Consider the following 21,819-nt stretch of genomic DNA (forward strand, 5'->3'; position numbering starts at 1 on the left):
GCTCGCTGCGCCGGTCAGTCGGCACGGCCGCCGGGCTCTTCCAGAAACCGCACTATAACCGGTATTTCCCTTCGTGCGCCTGCATTTTAAGCGGTATGTAAATACATGGAGTTCTATGGGAGGCGAACCGGTGGTTTAAAAAAGCCGCGTTATACCCGGTCCTGCACTATAAGCGGTTACGCTGTAAGTGGTCTATACTGTATGTGACAGACACCATCGAAAAATTAGGAAAATAAATAATTTTATTTGGTCATGTCCGCTGAGATGAGTAGAAAACAGTCGAACTTGAAAGACACGCAGGAAAGGTGTCCAAGCTGTGAAAAGAAAAAAAAAGACATGCTAAAACCTTTGGCACAACACCGTATGGATTAGGAATACGCATATATGTTCAGGATGCGTGTCGGATGCGTACGCTGGTCTACGTAAAGCAAGAGTAAAACGGGCCTTCCACTTCCCCACAGTTGTCCTGGAAAACCAGGCCAGGGCCGTCATCACAACGAGAAGTGTCCTCATTCGGCCCAAGGGTAGATGCGTCTGCTACCTCGACTGCCAGTGCACGGCAAGTACACTAGATCTAGATTATAATGGCCGGTCCATTTCAAAACACACCTTCGCTACAGCACCCCGAACGCACCTTCAACCAGCGTATTTACAGCATCTCTTATGTTGCCTGCTCGATTTTATGCAATCCTGGCGTCCCAAATCGGGAACGCTGAGTGGCACAGCGACAGGCGTGGGTAAGCCAGATGCCCCGCTGTAACTCACCATGCCCACCGCTGGTACTCTGTCGCTTCCACGCCCCAGCACCAGGATTTGCAACAATCTAGTGTTTGGCGGCGGCTAATGCAACACGTTTTGTTGCTGCCACGTTGGCACTATGTTGGTTCAAAAAAACATTGCATGCCTAGTCGGGGGAAGGGAAATGGCCCAAGCAACCTCCAGTCTGTTGGGGGCCGCTTGTACCAAGTTTGATTTCTGAGATAAAGCTGAAATGCACAGAACGTAAAGTGGAATTTGTTTTTTAGACTCGTTACATATTGCTAAAGTTGACGCTTGGGCGAGTTGGTACGACATACTTCAGAAGGGGAAAACAGTGCAAAAAACGACGGACCGGACGAAGGAAGACACGGACAGAGCGCTGTTCGTGTGTTCCTTCATTCGGTCAGTCGTTTTTTTGCACTGTTTTCACCTTCTGAAATGTGCCGTTACATATGTTTATTTAATATTTCGCTCTGAGATTCCCCGCCCTAAATTTGGTGGGAAAACCTGAATTCGTGTACAAATGATACTCCCAATTAAATTTATCCGCTAAATTTAGTGGGGAAACGGTTGTCGCCCAATTTCCCTGCCAAGTTTAGCGTAAATATCAAAATTTTCGTATGATTACACACCAATTCAATTTCTCCACAAGATTCAGCTGAGAAGCCTGAATCGGTGCGTAATTGTATAGACGTTTGCGAACAGCTGCGTTTGAAGAGCTACTCTGGCCACCATGGATGGAAAAACGCTTTGTTTGGGTGCCAGTCTGGAAACCGTGTGTCCGTCTCAGCAACGCAGCAAGATGGCGGCGCCTAAGGCCGTACTTGCAAACATCTATACACCAATTCAACTTCCCCCCCTAAATTTAGCAAATAATTTATGTTACACTTTTCTCTCAGCAACTCCTCTTTTTTTTTTTTTTTTTTAAGGGGGGGAGGGGAGGGTGCAGAGGGGACACATATTTACAAAACCCTAACTCCACACATTCAGCGTAAAATGGAAACTTCTCCGCCCAGTGCATGGGAGAGTCGGTGGTCTGCAGACCGGAGACCGCCGTCAACCGCAACAAGCGGCGCACCATGGCCCAGACAGAAGCCCGTGCGGTGGTTGCCAGACTCTCGCACCCCAGGGCCACCCACCCTTCCCGCTTCTACGACATCCCCATCCCGCTGCACGGGAGTCCGCCCGGCGACCCCGGTTTCGGCAACCCCAACACCGGCGGACCCGATTCCGACGACCCCGACTCCAGCGTCGTCTCCTGCGGACTTTCCATTGCCCTCAGCGCCCTCGAGGTCTTCGTCTCTATCGGTGAGAGCGAAGAAAGAATCAATGGCTCTCACGACCACCAACGGCATTAAAGGGACCACGAAATGAATTTTGGGCTGGGAGAAAAAATTTCAGATTGGGATCTTCGAAAGCTCTCCACTTTTTCGCTGCGATGCATCCGAAGTGCCCAAGCGCATCGGCCAAACCTAGCTCACGCATTAGACTTTGGCGTCGCGTCACACGGACTTATTCGCTCGTCAACAATCGATCCGTCGACGAACATTTGGATCCGCGTTCGTGATCAATGAGTGCCTAGACGGCACTTATCATCGCTCATGAACGACGAGTTCCATGATGCACTTAAAAAGCACGGTGGAAGCTCGGAATCATCATCATCGCGGCAGAAAAATTAGGCCTCCTGCGCAACGAAACCGACATACGGTATTTAAACATTTGTTTTTTTCCACATACCATATTCAACAGGAATTGAGGAGCTAGTAACAAAGGACGTAAACTCCCAGGTTTATTTTGCACTGTCAAATTACTAATATTTGCTCCTTTTACAAACTACCGGTCTTTCTTTATATGTTAACAGGGTCATCGTATATTTTACTCCGGTTCAAAGATTCGTTTTCTTTTGTTTGTCGCGCGTCTTCTCCGCAGGCAGAGCACCCTTTTCCCCGATTGTCTTAAAAATAGTGCGTCTTGGCACCAAGTTGATCTTGGATTTGACCCTCCCCCTCTATAATGCCCTCACTAGCTCTTGAATAAATCGACGAATAAATTGGCTCCCGTGAAACACCACGTCGCGGCCACGTTGTTTCTCATTTCGCTCGCAAGTTGAGGAGGAAAGCTAAAGAGGAAGAAGTTGAATGGCCCCTTCAAAACAGCAGCAAGTCGGTCGTGCCGTTTCCGGCATCGAGCTTCCTACTTCGGACGACGCTTCGGATTGTAGTGGGTCTCCTGTGTTCCCGCGCAGCCAAAGTAGGACGGAAGGCACGCTCATGCTGGTGGTGGAGAATCTGCAACGGATGCACCGCCATTTTTGTCCTGTCGATGTCCGTAAAGACGGGGCATGCACCTTTCCCCTCTAACACCGTCAGTAGAGTCGCCGACACTATCAGAACAATATGGAGGTCCTCGGTTGTCCCGCCTCCAACGCAAGCTTCCGACGCTCTACAATGCCCCGGCGTCTTGTGAGCCAAGGCCCGAGAGAAGGCAACGAGCACAGGGAGCCCGGGCCCCGGAAAGAAACCCCCCCTACCGTCCTTGCGCCGTCAGACCACACGTGACGAAGCTACGGACGCTTGCAAGTGGATACGCTTGAAAGGCTACGGCCACAGCGGATGGAAGGCTCATTGTTTGGGCACCAGTCCGGCAACCGTGGGCACGCCTTAGCGATTATGCGCGAAATCTGAGGTTTAGTTGAGTTTTGAAATTTGGCAGAGAAGCGTGGGCAGACTGGTACTGGGGGGCGCATTAGGAATACGCCAAACGAAGGAGCGCAGGAAGACACGGGCTTGGCATCGTTCGAGCCTGGAGAGGCGACCAGCAAGTTGAAATTTGAACAAAGGCTGGACACAATGGAGGACACACGACGAGCGAGAAAGGTATGTAAGCATCTGTATATGAAAAGACCGAACGCTAAATGGACAAACCAAACCCGAAAACTGAAAGTCAAATACCAAGAGTCAAGTGCTGGGGCAGAGCAGACTACTACTGTAAAAATGGAAATAAAAAGAAGCCGAGAAAAAAATGTGGGAGGAAAGAATGCAGGGAAAATCATATTTAACTAATAGGGAACGGAAACAGGAAATAAGGAAGGAACATTGGCATGATAATTCACGGGGGAGCTTGTTGTTATTTGAGGTTAAAACGAGTATCGAGGACTAAGACATGTAGGAAAAAGTATGAGGAAATGGACGTGCGGTGGACCGTATGCAAAGGGGAAGACGAGACAATAGACAATAGAACATCTGTTGAGGTGCACAGAGCTTGCTCCTGCCCTCCCTGATAAGGCGATGGATTTAGCCGCAGCGCTGGGGTTTGCAGACGAGAATGAAAGAATGGATAAGTGCATTTTAATAACAAGGAGGAGATTAGAAGTCTGGCTGAAGTTATCTAGGAGAATTGAATGACGTGCAACTAACACAGCTGGGGACAGGTGGGACAGAGGAAAATTGGGACTCTCTCCCGCTTGGCTCCAGCCCAAAGTCTCAACCCCATCTTTCAGTGGGCCCAGTGCTAGGGCAACTCAGACTAGGTTTGACCAAAGGACAATTGGAGACTCCCTCACCAGGGGGAAGAGGCAAGAGGAGGTGATGTTTTCAGTTACTGTAAAACCCTTAATGTCCGCGAGCCCTCAATTTTCGCGAATTTCACGAATTAAAGAATTCGCAAAATTTAAGGGCGCGCGAAAATTTCGGTCCTTAAGATTTTCAACGCAGGCATCTGGAATTCGCAAAATTTAGTGGTCGCGATTATGTCATCTGTGACCGATTCGCGAAAAATAGGGGCCGCGAAAATAAAGGGTTTTACAGTATTTTTTGCCCAATCCCCCAAATGTCGTCCTGGTGATATCACACACCGCCTGGTGATAGCTACAAAATTGCAGAGGGGAAGCAAATTGACTTAGAAGAGCGAAGGAAGGAGTCATGCTTTTGGTTTTAGAGTGCAGCTCTTAGGCGCCAGTTCCCGGTGTGCGAAGACAAGTCTTGGGGTTTTACTCTGCCAAACCAACCGTGGGCATCTGGCACGCCCCAGGCAGAGGACTCAGGGTAGATCTCGACCACTTAGGAAGCTACCAATCGTTAACCCATAATCTTAGTTATATGGAGCCTTCTCAATGGTAAGCCTCCGTCAAGACTGCGGGGGACTTTGGTGGGGACTCGAACCCGCCAACCGGGGATCCGTAGACCCCACTTTGCGACATCACGGAAAATGAAAACATGCATATTGTTTTGCCGAGAATGGCACCCACAAAAACAAATCTTCGCCTAATGCCCAATGCACCCCAGTATATTGGGCATTGAGCGGAGCATTGTATCGTGTGGATGAACCCTCTCACGCAGTTGTGGCAGAAGTGCCAAAGCGTCTCAGCTCTGCATCTGAACAGCATCACAGCATCATGATTGACGCTTCTTTCTTCTGAACCCTCGCTGTGCTAGCTGCTGTGACTTAGGCCCCCAGAAAACGACAGAACTTCGAGGAAACCGTTCGCCATTTATCCACTATTTCGTTACTCCGTGTCTCGGGGTTTAAATTATGATGTTTCCCAAACGGCTTGCCAGCACACTTTCGCATCTTGGGACGACTTTAGTTGCTTACTAAAGGATCGTCGACAAGTTAGTATGAAACTCCACGCAGGTTTATTAAAGGCCGTGATTGGTCTGGCAAGTCAGCCCGTGGCATTGTGGGGCCTGAGGAACTTCGTCTCACAGCTCGAAACCACAATATGGCTCTCGGAACAAGCCAAGTCTGGAGACGGCGAAAAGACAAAACGGTGAGCACCGTCTGCAGGGAATGAAACGTTACTCTGAGCAAAGGTGTTTTTATCATAGGGTTGCCACCTGCCCGGTTTTTTAATGGCACGGTCGGTTTTTTGGATACAAAGCCAGTTGCCGTCGATCTCTATCTAAAACCGGCTCTCATTTGCCAATTGTTTCCAACTATCCAAATGCAATTTCTTTTTTTTTTTTCTTTGTGTTGGGGGGAGGGGTTTATAATTAAAGTCCAGACCATCAACGTTATTGGGTATATATAGGCACGTGCATTGTCTGTTATTAAGCTAGTTTCGTATACAATGTCCTGGTCCCTGAAACCTTTTACTTAGCAGCAAAGAAGAGATCATTTTGTTAAACTCCTGGCATGTTTACGATTCAGTGTAGCATGCCGAGTCTATGTGATTTACCAAAGTAGATCAGAAAATGGCAAGCAAGACATCACTTTGAATTCGAGGGCACAAACCTTTTGTAATTCATGATTCGAGAGGTATGAGGTCCTTGCTAATGCAGGACCGACTTTAAAGTATATTAGTGATCCAGTGCTGATACAGGATTGCATCCGTGTTAAAATAGGTTCAAGTCAGTGCTTTACCAACATTGAACATTGTTCTTAGCAGGGAAAAAACAAAAACATGATCATCTGAAAATAGTAAATAAATTAGATTTATCTGATTTAAATCAAACTTACACAATTTAAATCACTTCAGCTAGAAAAAAACTTTTATCACGAGATACTTTTTTTTTAATGGCTGCCTGATATTAATCTTTTCTGCTTGATCGTTTTTTGCTTTAAATACATAGTAAATACCCAGGAGAAGCGGATACAGGTGGAAAACAGCACATAGAAAAGGATTTCAGTACGTCTTTTGGGGAAGAAGTGTTTGTTTAGATCATTGTAGCCAAATCGGTGCAACTTAGATCACGATTTACATCATCTTGATTTTTCTTCTCCGCCCTTGTTCTTAGCGTTGACTGTGCTGCATGTGTGACCCGGCCTTTATACAACCCAACTGAAGAAACAATTACCAAAAATGTGAATAGGTCTGCAGATTACTATGCGGTTTACAAAGATGTGCAATGCGTTTGCGGTGACCCAGGTCAGAGAGGTGCCGGGTGGGCACCTTGGTGCTGTTCTGCATGAACCTCTTCTGCTGCTGCATGCTGCCGCTTGTGCTGTGCGGCGTTGCAGAAGACATGAGCAGACGACGCGCAAAGGTGAGGCTATGACTATCACAACCAAAACTAACTGTCGCAACGAAAACTGTAGCTATCACAAACTGAAGTGCAACGATCCCAACTGGAGCTATGACTATTACAATTTGAGCCGTGACTATCACCGCTTGAACTATGACTATCGTAACTGCAACTACTAAAATGAAAACAGTGACCATTGCAACTGAGGCAATTTCTATCACGAAAGGAACTGGAACTACTGTACAGGAACTGTAACTGAAACTGTAGTAAGTGAAACTAACTACCACAGTTGAAACTGACTATCGCAACTTAACCTATTACAACAACCTATTACAATCACCACTGAAACCATGACTAGAAGAGGTGACAGGTTAAAAATTCAACGGGAAATGCGCCTCAAAGGTCCGCCAGCCAATCACTTCCACAAATTCCTTGACATCACTGACGTCGGGGCTTGACAAACTATGGTTTTCGAAAATGGCACGTGCTGTTTTCAACGTCGGTTTGGCCAAGGGACACCAGTTTCCCAGTGACTCGAGCTTACGTCGCAGAGCTGTGCGAAAACAGTCGGTCGAGAATTGGCTGGTTTCAGTCGCACTCACTCTCTTTTCTATGGTCACGTGGCGTTCGAACTATGTCTACCAAATATATTCAAAGACATGGGACAGCTAAACGGCACATTCAATATTAAAAATAGAAAAAATGTGAACTCATTTTTGTGGCCTCCAAACAACAACAAATATCTTAATAAAAAAAAAAGTTGCACAGATTACAGGAGGTACATGTACACGTCATTCTCAATATGGCGACGTACAGTGGACTGAATGACGCAATTGCGGTGCACGATGGTCCTACGTTGTGACGGACGTGGGGCCGCTACTTCGGAACTGTCGTTTGTGGTATCGGCCAATCGATCTTGAAATGCAGAGCATCGAGCGGAAGGAACATAAATGATCGTTGCGAAACGATCGCGTGACAAGGAATCCATGCAACTTCGTCGTCCGCTGCACACGCCAGACGAACGAAGGAAAAAAAATGTGGTCGGGGGTACAGTCGCCGACCGGTTATTCGGACTTCACTGGGACCGAAAAAACGTCCGAATAATAGAGCAGTCCGAAAAATCAGCAGATTGAAAAACTTGCCTTTATTACTTCCAAGTGGGTTTAAAAAAAATGTAAATAGTGCCTTGGTTCAGGTTACGCCTGCTTCCCTTGTTTTAGGTTACGCCTCCGTTTCCGTTCGACAGCTTTCTGTTAGCTTGAGAATCGCTGCCTTCTTTTCTGGCGTTATGGTCGAGTAGCAGAAGAACAGATGGGGCCATGACGCGCAAGCCAGCGTTGTCCGAACGAGATCAGAGGCGCAAATCCGCGAGCGTAAAATGCCGACTGGCGACGCGAAGGAACAAAAAACAAAGCAAAATGATAATAATGACGATGATGATGACGTGCAGCTAAATGGGAAAAAAAGGGCTAGCATAGCGTCACCTAGCGGTAGGACTCAGGAGTGCTCAAGTAGTGCTGCCAAACCAAGCCAATCCATTGGCAGCCAACATAGAATTCAAAATGGCCGCTTCTCGATGGTGTTTTCCGCTGATCGCTCGCGACGATTTTGTCCGAATAATCGAACCTTCTGACTTCAAGCTGTCCGAAACATTGGTCGTGAATATACACTATTTCTATGGGGTAAGTCACGGTTCCACCTTTAGGTCCGAAATATAGAACAAGTCCAAAATATCGGAGTCCGAAAAAACGGTTGGCGACTGTATCCGCGTGACCTCCGGCCATGAACTTCCGTGCTCGTGCTTTGGTTTCGGCCAGTTGGGTTTTCTGGCTTTACTAAAAATATATGTGACTCTGAAGCAAAATATTGATTGGATAGCCTGACACCGTATTACATCGTCTGGCAAAAAAGTTAAAAAACTTCTTGGGAGGGTGTCCGTGTCCCGTTGAAGGGCAACTCCAGTCAAATATTGATGTTGAGAAAATAATGCAGTCCTTCGTCGTATCATCTGAAAAAGCCTACACAAAATATCACGACGTAATTCCGCCTAAAAGTGTATTAAACTGGTCAACGAAGTCGGAGCGGCTCCACGGTCACCAAACTCTGCCCAATCTAGCGGGCGAGGCGGAGCATGCGAAGCAGCACAGTCAGCGCCGCTGTGTGGCCAAAGACCGACACTCTGCGGAATGTCAACAACTGGAATAATTGTTTTGTTTGTTTCTTACTTTACGAGCCACGGAGCGCGAAGGCGAGAGAGAGAAAAAGAGTGTGGTTGACGCTGTCACGCCGTCCGCTGCTTTTATTGTCGACATAGCCGACGTCTCCGTACCATGTGATGTCCAGCAGTTAACGAGCAGGACCAATGTTGTCCGCCGCAGGCAAGGTTCCAGTTTTGCTTTGAGATTTTTGTTTAAGCGAGGTTTGCAAGAAAACTATTTAACTTTTCGTAAAACAAATGACATAAAACCGTTTATAAGTAGTTTTGGCATGTTAATCAGCCGTAATCCCAGAATTTTCAGAATTGAACGGAGCTGCCCTTTAAGGCCCTTCACACACTTGCAACTCCCTAGGAACGACTGCCTTGAAACATCTTAAAATCTCTAACGACGAGAAAACACTAGAGAGCCAAGATCGAAGAGAGAGTCCATCTCGAACCACGGAAAAGCGTTTGCAATTAAATGGCGGACGCCTCCCGCAAAGATTGGTCGCCACTGCGCACGCACAGTGTTGAAGCTGGCGAGAAGGAAAGCAGGCGGAAAGGGGGAAACGTTTGCAGACGACCAACGTTTTAGCCATCTTCTCGCAGCTTGCATTGCAAACATGGCCCATAAGCAACGTGACCCCAATCGAGCAGTTGGAAACACTCTGTAGTGTAGGCTCTCTAGAAAACGGGCTGGCCTGCTAGCTGGCACCATAAATGCAGTGACCTTGGAACCGCATAAGGTTTCGAGCTATTTGCAAGGCAAGGTCAAAAGTATGTACTTCCTACGAGAAATGGTCACACAGTCACATAAGCCTCGCTCGACAAGAACGACGAAAGTGGCAGCTTCTCTTCATGAGTCTAGCGTTCGCCCTTGAGACAAGTTGTGTTGCAGAATCGTGGCGACGGCAGCGTTTTTTTATGCTGGATTTTGTGAGGCTATCTGAGAATTGTACGGTCATGTTTTCTGCGCTCTGCGCCCCGCTTGGACAATCACATAAGCCTCGCTCATCGAGGTCGACTCGGGCTTCCTCTACGCCGAAGCCTTGCCTTCCTTCGTTTGCCATTCTCCCCCGTGACGGGGGACGTCGCAAAGTCGGCGTGACGCGCGCGTTTCTTCGCGGTGGCTGTGGCAATGTCGCGGTCACCGCCATCGACCCAATACGCCGCGTGAAATGCTCGAGCAATGCCGCCCCCGCACTGCCTCGCTGTAGACTCCGTCTGCTTCCCCTCTCGCTTTGGTAAACGAAGGACGCCGGTGGTACGACGCCTTCGAAGCAGTATTTATTTACTTGTGAAGCTGGTGCCCACGCCGAGTCTGGTCGTTGTAATCAGTTGCAAAATAAATGAGGTAGCCAGCAGTGGACCTTTTTCCAGTGAGCTTCCGCGCATGCGTACACTCTCTCCCCAGGCCTTTTCTTCCCGCTGTCGCCATTTTCACGGGGCACCGTCCCGCAAGACCAACACTGTCAGCATCTATCTAGGCGCGACGATGTTGTCCCAATCGAAAAGCAACGAGCTTTGCTCCCTCCACTCGCGCCTGAAGCCGACGTCGCCCTATATACGAACCCATCTCTGTTACGTCACGGCGCGGTGGTGGCGCGTCGGTCGCACTTCCGGTCTGGGGCTGTGGGCAGAAGTCCCCATGCCAGACGTGTATTCTTGCGTTGTTTTGAAAGGAACCAGACAAAAACGTGCCTTCTTGTCAAAACGCCGCGACTGGGGCCGTACCGAAAGTGGCGAGAAAGGTTTGAAGGTCAGTTTTCACGTGCTTGGTTCGTCCGAGAATCTGAATGTGTGTCGTGAAAAGGGAAAAGCAGACGCCGTTGGACAACGATTGCTTGGGCGAGAAGCTCTTTGGCTTGAATTCACGGATACTCGTGGCCATCAGATTTATTTGTTTTGTTCCAACATGAACGCCAGAAAACCGTCAAGTTGTGCGGACCACCTGCGGGCTACGTTCAATGCGTCTTCACATTCAAACGGTTGCCTGATCGTTCGAACTGTTTTCTGCTCCTTCAAACGTTTCTGCTCGTCGTCTGCTCTCTTAGACGACGCCGGCCCGTAGACCAAATATTTGTCCGGTACTTGTGATAAGAAGTAAGTGCAGGCCTTAAAGACTTAAATTTGAAGGTTGGTAAGCAGGCTCGATGTAAACAGTAGATACAAAAAGATGTTGATCATTGTTACCAGTGACCATCACCGACTTGTTATCCATAATGCACTTGGTCCGATTCTGCTTGCGATTTTCAGTATCGACGTCGACCATCTCAGCTACGGTTCGCGCTTTTGCAGTCCAAGCGGCGTCGCGACTGCAAATTGCGAGTGAAATCTCACCATGTGAGTCAGGCTTTAGCGTACAAATTGCGGCGTCCACGTGGAATGAAGCGCCACATGTCACATTATTCACGCGAAGTTTTGCGGTGTAACGAGCCTCGGTAATTTCGCTGACGCCGCTCAACAAGTCAGACATCGCCAGGAAGACGTAGAATCAACAATTCAAATGCGAAGAAGGGCAGGGGGGACTCACAACGACGCCGACAACATCGCATTTCAACGGTTTGTTTAGGGGCGACAGCGAGCTTCTTGCCCACACCCCCATCGCGCATGTGCGGCGCCAGTGGCATCCGCCAGGGGTGCTCCGGTTTGTTTGTAAACATGAGTTGGTGTATTGGCCCTGTCGTGGAGCAGACGATACATACTTTTTGACGGCGGAGGCAGTGGATGCATTAATTCGGTGAGGCAGAGCCTCCACCGAATTCTAAACTTATCACTGACTATAGGTACAAAAACTGCAGGGTAGTGTTTCGAAAGCCCGAGTGGTAGCCAATGCTGTGATTAAAGCATTTGCTTCTCCGGTACATTGACTATCACAAGCGAAACTGTTTGCACGGAAATCTCCAGGGAGCTTCAGAGTGGAAGACAATGTTTTTGCTACGACACTTTGTCTCTCGAGGGCACTGGAGAAGCGAAGTCTCCTGGCAAAACGTCAACTTACACTCAGACGCTTCCAAAAGATTCCCTGTGCAAGTTCTTCCTGCCTACCGACTTCAACCACCTTCAGATCTTGTGTGAACAACTGCAACTGTGACAGGTGGCTTCCTTACCCACTTACAGTCGTACAGGCCAATAAAGAACATGGCAATGTAATCTTAAGCCTTCTTAATTTATGGGTAAACCCCAATTTTAATATCTTAAGCCTTCTTAATTTATGGGTAAACCCCAATTTTAGCCTAAACCGACACACCAAACTTGTGTTTGTTCTAATTCAGGTTCAATTGGAATGCCGCCCAAATATTTGAAAATGCTAATCTCTCAAACAACTATTTAGAAAAAAAAAATTATTAATGAACGGCCAAACTAAAAGGAGCTTTCAAAAGGAACCATACTGTTTCAATGAGAAAAAAAACACCGGCAGGATTCATGGTACGTTTGAAAGAGCAAGATTTCACCAGTACGCTCATGAAAATGCCTTCAGCGGGCACCCTCTCAATTTTATACATGTCCCATGACTGTGAGGTTTCCGAGAGCCCAGAGATAACCAATACTGTCGAGACCGATTATAACGAAGTCGGTTATAACGAAATAGTGGCCACAGAGAAGCGATCACGATTTCCCATTCCCTTTTGCACTTCGTTATAACCGAAGTCGGTTATAACGAAATAGCGGATATGGAAAAGCGATTTCCAATTCCCGCTGACTTCGTCATAACCGGTCTCGACAGTAGCCTTCACTTGTTCCCCCCTCTATCGGCAGGACGGCCAAGAAGAAAGGTCAAAGGCGATCAGCCCGGTGAAAGCCAGTCTCGCCACGTCCAAAGTTTGAATCTCGGTCCGTCGTTATATAACGACCGAAGACGCAAGACTCTGTTGCAGTCAAAAATACCACCTGGAATGAGCGGCGGCAATCTATGGAGGCGTCTATGGAACTTTTACAAACCCACATCGTTTGCAGTCTTGTGTAATTATGTTCCGCAACTTCCCCAGAGGCGGTCAAGTGACTTTCGCATGCGCTCATTGTTCATGACATTTCTCCCACTTTCCGAAACTGCCGGCTCAAGAATCGCATCTAATTGTCTTGTGTTTTTTTGTCTTTTTTTAATAAATGTAAAGACGAGGGCAACTGTTATTTCCGTTCTTTTTTACACTAGCCTTTTACACTAGCTTCAACAGCGCTCACCTGCAAGGGTTACGGGGCAAGGACCTTGTCGATGGCCCTCATCTCGTCCCTCCCCAAAGGTTCCAAATCGAACCCTTGCACCTCCGAGCGCCCCTCCATCTCCCGCAGGAGCTGCACATTCTTCTTCAGCTTTGCACGCAGCGCGCCGATTTCAGACTCCAGCTTTTCTTGCTCTGTAATTCAGAAGAAGACGCTCAGTTTGCAGGAACGACTTGGAAAGAAACCTCCCGAAAGACCTAGGGTAGCAGACGATGCTTTTCTAGGAGACGTCGTCTGCTAGGAAAGAAGCCAGACCTTTTGGTGCCACAACGGCACCTGGAACGCGTCCTAGACCGGTCTGTTTATTGCGCCTTCAAAAGTGGTCCCGCGACTTCCGCCCGAATGACGTTGTACAAGTGTCACGCTAGCGGTGTCAAAGCAGCAGTGCCACAGCAGGTCCTAGTGGCAGTACAACAGCGCGGTGGTGGATCTGGCAGATACCTGATCTGCTGCACATCGTGCCCCAGCTTGTCAGTTTGTGGGAGTTTCGGCATCTGGAGTCGGGACAATGCGAGGACAGCGCCACTCACATTCGCCATACTCTGTTTCACAATAACTTGGCGAACTGTGGAAGCTGTGGCCCCGGCAACCCAATAAGAGCGTCGGAGCGAGGCACGTGATAAGACTCCATGGTCGAGGCCATGGAGGCCTCGTTACCACCGCAGCAACAGCCCCACCCACGGCAAAAAGTAGTTCTACTCTTCTTTTTATTTTAATGGCATTTGAACTCGTGCGATTACGTCTCTACCGAGAATACATCAAAATATAAGATGAAATGTCATGAATTTATAGGTTTTAATTATAGATAAACCAAAAAAAGTAACAGCACATCCATATCCGTTCCCAATTTTTTTTTTTCTTTTTTTTTTTTTTTGTAGTGGCGTGGCTGTTAGCGATTGCAGTCATGTAATTGACCGCTTCCGCTCGAAACATTGCCCTGGCATGAGCACCGCCACAGATTCGCAGGTACATTGAGCGTACGGTTGTCTCGTGAACACTCGTGAACTGTTGTCCCAAAAGAGCTCGCCACTCTAGCATACAGCAATGTTGCGGCGGTGGACGTTCGTCCAAATACGACAGCCGGTTCCTCCGGGCCTTGCATCTGGTGCAGCACACGCGCTCCCGTGACATGGTGTCACGTGCCTGGCTACGATGCTCCTATTGGATCGCGGGGGCCGCAGCCTCTGCAGTTCGCCAAGAAACTGTGAAACAGAGTATAGTTTTTTTGTTTTTTTTTAACCAGGACTTTTACCACCAACTACCAGGATTGCGACATCCAACATGACACGCTGGCTCCCGTCGCGTCGTTCGCTGCCACTTCGTTCGTTACCACTTCACTGCCACGCCAGTGAAAGGTGTCCTCTTCGGCACCACTGTGGGACGGCTGCTTACAGCTCATTCCCACAGTGGCATTCAACTGCATTCGATTACGTTGCGTGGACTTGTGAGTTGCCGACGCTTCGCGGCTTTATGTGCACCATGGCAACCGATTCTGGGAGTGGCACTGCACGCCACGCACAATACACGCATGTCTCGCCTACTCGCGGTGGTATAGTAGTGAGTGTCCCTCGACGTTCCGAGGCTTCTGGGAGGATCTTCTCTCGAGTTTCTCCAAAATCTGCGAGGCACTGGAACCGACGCAGTGTACATTTTCGTCAATGAAATAAAAACTTTGCAAACCAAACGAGAAAACTAAAGAGGTATCGTTGTGCATGCCTAGGGTTTCATTTCTTCGACAATCAGTTTTCTTAGAATCGGTGACAGTGGTCACCACCCGCAATTTTTAATGCATTAGCATTAGTACCTACAGGACAGAAAATTCTGATTGCCGTTCATCTGTGGAGAAAACTGTGGAAAGGGAAGCGCACCATATCAAGAAGAGGAGAGTAGTGAAGGACAAAGGTGAGAGGGAGGCAACGTCGTGAGGCAGAGGACAATGCGTGCGTGGGTACTAGGGTGAGTCTGAACCTGCAGGTGTGCAGAGCGCATATGCCTTGGTTTGTGCTACACAATGGGGTGTGAACCAAATACTATACTCCGCGACAACGTTTCTTGGCAATGCAGTGGAAGGTACAGGCCCGCGTCCCCTCTCCCATATTGAGTGTACGCAGGCTCTCCTCCTCCCCCATTTCCGGGGAGAGGAGGAGAGCCCGCGCACAATCAAAGTGAGAGAGGGGACGCCGGCCTGTACCTTCCACTGCATTGCCAAGAAAAGTTGTCGCGGAGTATGGCACTGGTCCAAGTAGGTGGCAAAAGAAGACGGATTGTGAACGAAGAAGACGAGCTGCATAAATTAACGAACAGTGAAAGCAGAGTTGGGCAGCAAATGCTGCTGCTAAGTGTGCAAGGTGGGCAAATGAGAACACCCAATGCTGGAAAAAATTAAAGGAAGATCCATTGGTGGATGCTTAAAGAATGCATTAGCGCAACCTTTGGGAAATACCACAAATGTGCCCCTTTGAGAAATGCTAACGCCGACCCCGTAACAAAGCCAAAACAGAAAAGTGAAGGGGTCAGCGTTAGCGTTTCCAAAAAGGGGACGTGTGTGGCGTTTCCCAATAATCATGCTACCGCATTCCCCAAAGGTCCACCAATGGATCTTCCTTTGCACTGTCATGCATGCTTGTAGCGTGGGAAAGGACCAGATATATTAAAAACCCCGGTTTCACTACACCTTGTTGGGCATCCTTATATTATGTTCTTTTTCGTCACTCAACTCGTTACTGGTTGCACATTTTTGTTTAAGTATCGAAAACCCTGATAACTCTTTTCAGCATTCAGACTTGAGATTGGGAAGGCCCCATGATGTCCAGAGCCTCACCTCACAAACATGACCAGTCAGACAAGCGACACTCCTCAAAAGCGATTCCACCGACTGCCTCTAGTAGAGTATACCCCACACACTCATTACAATTATTGACCCAAGTCTTGAGAGAGTCATTGTCAGGTATGACAACACAACAGGTACATTTGTAGAAGTCCGGCAAAAGTTCAAGCTGCATGCTTAAGTTCAGAACGTTTGCTTCAAACCAGAACAGCTGCTCCCATCGCCCTCGAAAGGCATCTCACACCGCAGGTTGAAAGCAGTTGTGCCATATGTCAATCCAGCGTTGCACGAAACAATGCCTGGTATATAATAGCGCACATTGACAATGTTCCATTTCACGAGAAGTGCCGCAAGACAAATTTCTAAAAGGGCACATCAGCAAGGAGACTGGTAGTGTGAAGCGCTGACCGTTTGTGCATTACACAGTTAACAAACTATAGTAAGTTACAAATCAAGAAGGTAGCGGCAAATGCCCCTCAAAGGGAATCATACATCCCTCCGCCACCTTCACATCCAATATCGTCCCATCGTTTCCATGACGTCGCGGCCAACGTACCGCGGGGAGGGTCTTGCCTTCCTGTACATATTTGCTTTATCTTTCGGCTTTGGCTTAGCATTGTGAAAGCCACGAAAGGGAGATTAGAGTTTTCCTCCTCCGATGGAAACAAATACGACTTTCGAGCATTAGCTTCCCCCTCCGATGGATACAGAGGCTGCTTTCAGGGGCTCGGTTCCCCCTCCAATGAATACAAAGGCCGCTTTTTTAAAAAGTGGGATCGGAAACAGGTGGGAATCCATTGAAGCGGAACAAGGAGCGTTTCCAGTGAACTCTTCTTTCGACTGCGGAGAGATTTGAAACGGGCGCATCACGCTTGCGGGAGGAGCTTCTCCTACCTTCTTGACTTGTAACCGACTATAGCATATTACTTATTAATGATACTGGCTGTGCCAATAACGCCTGGTTGTCCGAACACAAAGATCCAAAAGTAGATCTTGGTGGAAACGCATGACTCTGGCACAAATCGGCTGCTATTTGTGACTTGAGCACGGGCTTGTGAAAAGAAACTGCAACGCACTCGAATCGACGAGAAGCCACAAGCACGTACGAGTCGTTACGCACGAAATTTAACGATCTGCATTGAAAATGGGGACAGAGACAAGTGCACAATGGCGGATACAACCCTCTGTTTTGTGCTTCTAAAAGCAGTTAAAACTCCAGATCTCCGGTCTCGAGTTTTCGGCCGATAGTGAGCCGGAGAGACTAGTTGCTCGCATATATGGCTTTGTCTCTCACCTTGCACCAGGAGTTCCTTTGTCCTAGCCTTGGGGATCTTCATAAACATGTTCCCAATGCAGACCCAGGGCCTGCGGGAGTCGTCCATGGGATTTTGAAGACACCTGGAATGAGATACCAGCTGCCAAGTGACCGAAGTACCAAAGAGCAGTAGGGACCCGTGTCCCACCTGGAACGTCCTGGTACACCGTGGTGTACCACATGGGATAAGCCTTATGGCACAAAGCAAGCCTCCCGCCCTACCACTCGAACAGCACTGATTGCCTTACAGTGGCAAGCCCAGCACACTTACAGATCAAAGGAAGAGAGCAGTCACTGAAGTATCAGAGTGATTTTGATTTTGTCCCAGGGACAGTGGTTAGTGACGGACACCTTCAATCTTCCTTTTCTGGCCTTTCATTCCCAGACACATATTTGAAGAAAAAAGTGGACCTAATTCTCAACTTGCATTTCAAATGCAAGCATTTCTAGCCACCTTCCAGGACGTCCTAACAAAGTTCTCTGTTCGGGAGAGTTCGCAACATTGGAAGCAAAGAAAGTGTGCCAACAAATACAGTGGAATCTCGTTACTTTAAACTCTTTTAATTTAAACTCGCAGATAATTCAAACAAACATGCAGGTCCCGTACTATGTGTTTCTAGGAACGAAACTCCCGGTAAGTCAAACTTTGCATTATTCAAACAAAGTTTTGATGCCCCTAGGGTTAAAATTATTTGAGATTCCACTGTATTACGACACCGGTGGTGACATACCTCAACAATGCCCATGAGCGAGGATAGCCCTACTTACACGGCCAAATTGTGAGAACAAAGATGGGGGTGCTTCGGATGCACTTCTGATAAGTGCGCATGTACAAGCCCACCACATTCGGAAGTGCTATGCCGCACGTTGAAGACAAGGACCATTGTGTACTTCCTGCTATCAAATTAACTTTTCTACGGCAATCCTACGGCCCCTGAAGCTCAGGAAGTTGTTATTTTCAAAATCATTACCGCATACCTGCCAAGTTTGAAGAAACCGAATCCGGGAAAATTTCTAAGCGGGCAGTTTTTTAAAAAGAAATATTGACAACAAATGTACATGAAGAAAACTTCATTATATTTATATTGCACTTCTCAGGTTAGCGAGAAACAGCTGAACCGCGCTATCATTGCAGCCATTTGTCGCGACGGCCAAAACTCTTTAAGAGGGGGGTAATTTGCACTTTCCGGAAGAATTTACTGTCAATCGTACAACTGTACAAATTGGTCAAAATTTGGGAGTCTCCCAGGTAATACGGGAGACTTGGCAGGCATGTAACCGTCACCCACTGCATCTGCTTTGCATTAGGCAACAAGATGGTGGCGTCCACGAGACATTCCAGAGAATGGAGTGTCAATACTACAGCTTCTTAGTGGCTCTAGGACGCACAATCAAGTGCAAGGACTGTCCACGGCAGTGAAGAGCTCGGCAAATGAGACAGATCGACAGAGAGGAACGGACCTGAGAGCCTCCCGGTTCTTCTGACGTCGTCTGTCCAGCTCGACCAGCTGCTCCTTGTCGGCTAGGATCGTCTCGGCTGTGGCTTCGATCTCGGCCAGGAACCGCTTCACCTTCGTAGCCATCGGATTCATCGTAAATCAAGCACCGCCCTCGAACGACGGCGTCCCAGCCTCTGCAAATCGACAGCCGTCGGTTAACAAACAAATAAGATAATTCAAGCTACTTTGCACAGGGACTGTTTGTTTTACACACATGGAGTGTAACGAAAAAAGAGGCATTATTCCGAATTGTTTGGGCAATTTTCAGTTGGAGCTTTTTCCTCGGAAAAGCCTAAAGTCAGGTCCGTCCAAGTGGACCACTTCCTCGACGACCACAACAAGAGCATTTCGCCGCTCTTGTTGCGATTCGATGAACTGGGTACTTGCCTGCCAAAACAGTTTGTATTAGGGACATTACAGTACATAACAGCTCTATGTCACTTTGTCTGTAACAGTCATAAAGATCAGAAACACCTTTGCCTGGAGGAGTATTTCTGGAAAAAAACTCATTTCATGTAGAACAAGAAAATGCTATATTACAAATCTGAAATAAAAAATCACTACTGCTTTTCTTTTTTTTTTTTTTGCAAAACGGCAAATGGAATTTTCTTCCTTTTTTAACGAGTTGTGGGCGTAAATGCTTTGACTCATTTTGTGAAGCACATTGTTTTTTTTTTTCCAATTCCCAAGCATGAATCACAAACTTCTGTCCTGGCCTACAAGTTACCCCAAATGTTTCAGCTAAGAAGCTGCAGCGTGTTGTTCAGCTTTACGCTATGCAGAGATGCCCTAGCGCGGTTGTAATCTGAAAATACACAAGTGTAAGGAGAAGGCAACGATTCCTTGTATTTCTAAAACTTTCAACACTGGAACCTGCAGTAGAAACAAATTCCAAGCGTAAGAAAAGACAATAAACAGACATTCGTCGCTACTTTTGCAGAAAACATAGAGCCAGGAGCACTACGATCTACCACAATGGATAACCCACTGCCTACCTCATTGCGTCAGGTCATTGTGCCCCCTACTGTAGATCAGTGCCAGGAACCCACTCTATACTCACGCGCAACAGCGGACGGCGAAGGAAATCACGCTAATGAAACTCTCGGCGGAATGCAATCTCTTTCCTTCTCCACTTGTCTGCTTCCCTCTCACGCTCCTTCCTCGTCTTCTTACGGTGTCCGATAAGTCCATCACTGTGTGTCTTCCGATCAACACGCTCAACAGCAGACGCGTCACACGCGCCAAAATGCGTCACCCTAGCTCGCGTCTCCCCAACCCCAAGACCACACCGGTCTCGCTTCAGTACCGTCTTCACCGGAAACTTTCTGCCGGATTCCCGGGGTCCGAACCCGCGTTCGCGGTTCCAGCCCATTCCCAGCAGCATCCGGAACCCGGCGTTACTTTCGGGTATGCCGTAATGTGTCCGGTTTCCATGACAGCAGCCGCTGCTCAGCTGATGCACTATGGAGGCGTCGTGATTGGACAGCTCAGATGACGTCACAGTCCTCCGACACACGTCACAGAACCGGTCCATTTCCGGTTCCGCCTGTTCGCCGTCCGATCGTCGCCGATTGTTCTCCATTCCTCGCTCCGTTTTGCAGAGGAGCTCAACGACCTTAAAATGGCCCCTGACCACCGCCAGATCCATAGCCGTCTTTCCCTGCTTGTTCAGCATCCGTCTGTCGGCGTTCCTCTTCAGCAGGAAACGAACCGAATCCTGAGCGCCGTCGCAGGCGGCGCTTATGAGGGGCGTCCATCCGAAACAGTCGGTCTCGTTGACGTCCAGACCGGCGGCCAGACACCGGTCGATTTCTGCAACGTCATTGTTTTGTGCTGCCGTAAACAGTTGGCTGGCTTTTACGGGCGCTACAGGTTGAGGCGATGGTTGACTTTGCGTTTGGGCCTTTCGGGTAGTGGGCTGGCGTTTTCTAGGGGTAGATGCACACGAAACACGCTGCGTAGAAGGCAATGATATGATCTCTTCGTAAATTTGCCTGGCAGTGTCTCCTGACAGCTTTGTAGCGTTCTCTAATGACGATTGTTGGATGCTGTGAGCATGATCGGCACCAGCGCCTTCTCGGCTTCGAATGAACGTGACGCTTCTGAATCGGGACATTTTGCTGTTTACAGGCCGACTGCGTTACATTCGATTGAAAGTACCTGTGCTTGTCTTCTCTGCCAAAAGATGAAGTGGTTGGGCTTCTGTTACACGCGATCAAATAAACGTTTCAGCACAAACACAAACTCACACCCGCACCCCCGCACGCCCAAGCCCGCACTCCCCGCACTACAAGGCCTGACAACACAGATAAAACAAATTGTAGTAAGTAGGAACCTAAAAGGCGCTAGTGATCTAATGAAGGCACGCTATTTACTGAAGTAATTATAAAATGTTTACTACCAAATTTTTTTAAGTATAACAAAAGTTACTAGTATATTTTTTTTAATATTTCAAAAAGTAATGCAAAGTAACAATTAAAAAATGAGAATACTGCCTAGATGGCGCGAAACGCCAAATCTTGTTTTTAAATAAATAACCTTCCTCAGGTAAAATTTTGTAGTAAAATTGTAGTAAATTATGCCCTATTGATAATATTACCATCGTCAGTCCGTTACGCTTTTCTATAAAACATACTATAAAAATTAAATTCAAAATGTGCTAAATTTAGTGAGTTCTATGATTCGTCTGGTAACCTAAAACTTTCGTTCATTGTTGCCGCCAAATTTAAAACTGCGTTGGCTCATTCCGCGCTTTCTACAACGCATGCGTTAACTTTTACAAGGCGACCTCTCCACGATGAACGTGACAATTTCATGAAGTGAACACCGCTGTTTTCCGCAGCTTGTTCTTACACCGAGAAATTCTTCACTGGAGTCATCACGCGGCTGATGCTACTGCGACGAAAATCAAAGCTTTCTTCGACGATTTTTTTTTTTTTTTTATTATTTTGCAAATGCTACAGTTGCCTATCATTCACAAAACCTTAAAGGTCTCGTGTAAACTTTGTACATTTATGTAATAGCGTGTGCCAGAAATT

General features: G+C 47.7%; 2 protein-coding genes across 4 annotated transcripts; one reads left to right on the top strand and one right to left on the bottom strand.

Annotated features, from left to right (window-relative positions):
* Positions 1 to 224: 224 nt before the first annotated feature.
* LOC8035955 (p53 and DNA damage-regulated protein 1) lies at positions 225 to 21,070 on the bottom strand. 3 transcript variants are annotated; one of them, XM_002411589.5, is made up of 5 exons: positions 20,942 to 21,070; positions 18,744 to 18,915; positions 17,262 to 17,365; positions 13,102 to 13,274; positions 225 to 314 (listed from the first exon to the last, which is right to left on the bottom strand). In XM_002411589.5, exons 2-4 carry the CDS (start codon positions 18,872 to 18,874, stop codon positions 13,111 to 13,113), a joined length of 399 nt encoding a protein of 132 aa, XP_002411634.1. In that variant the 5' UTR covers positions 18,875 to 18,915; positions 20,942 to 21,070; the 3' UTR covers positions 225 to 314; positions 13,102 to 13,110. The 3 variants fall into 3 exon arrangements, with proteins under 3 accessions (XP_002411634.1, XP_042149372.1, XP_042149371.1); XM_042293438.1 differs by having other exon boundaries at positions 19,842 to 21,065; XM_042293437.1 differs by lacking the exons at positions 225 to 314; positions 13,102 to 13,274; positions 17,262 to 17,365; positions 20,942 to 21,070 and adding an exon at positions 19,842 to 20,932 and having other exon boundaries at positions 18,798 to 18,915.
* LOC8035956 lies at positions 1,696 to 5,830 on the top strand. The gene is made up of 2 exons (XM_040207646.1): positions 1,696 to 2,067; positions 5,392 to 5,830. The coding sequence occupies exons 1-2, from the start codon at positions 1,779 to 1,781 to the stop codon at positions 5,529 to 5,531; spliced, it is 429 nt and encodes a 142-aa protein (XP_040063580.1). The 5' UTR covers positions 1,696 to 1,778; the 3' UTR covers positions 5,532 to 5,830.
* Positions 21,071 to 21,819: the final 749 nt, after the last annotated feature.

The sequence above is a fragment of the Ixodes scapularis genome, unplaced genomic scaffold (assembly GCF_016920785.2).
Source record: "Ixodes scapularis isolate PalLabHiFi unplaced genomic scaffold, ASM1692078v2 PGA_scaffold4__175_contigs__length_147842914, whole genome shotgun sequence".
Lineage (NCBI taxonomy): Eukaryota > Metazoa > Arthropoda > Arachnida > Ixodida > Ixodidae > Ixodes > Ixodes scapularis.

What these genes read in the sequence shown, in the direction of transcription:
- LOC8035956 (XM_040207646.1), top strand. Translation starts at nt 1,779, where the DNA reads ATGGGAGAGTCGGTGGTCTGCAGACCGGAGACCGCCGTCAACCGCAAC. An exon ending in CGAGGTCTTCGTCTCTATCG is followed by an intron (nt 2,068 to 5,391) that starts GTGAGAGCGAAG and finishes AACTCCACGCAG; the next exon opens with GTTTATTAAAGGCCGTGATT.
- LOC8035955 (XM_042293437.1), bottom strand. Translation starts at nt 20,897, where the DNA reads ATGTCCCGATTCAGAAGCGTCACGTTCATTCGAAGCCGAGAAGGCGCT.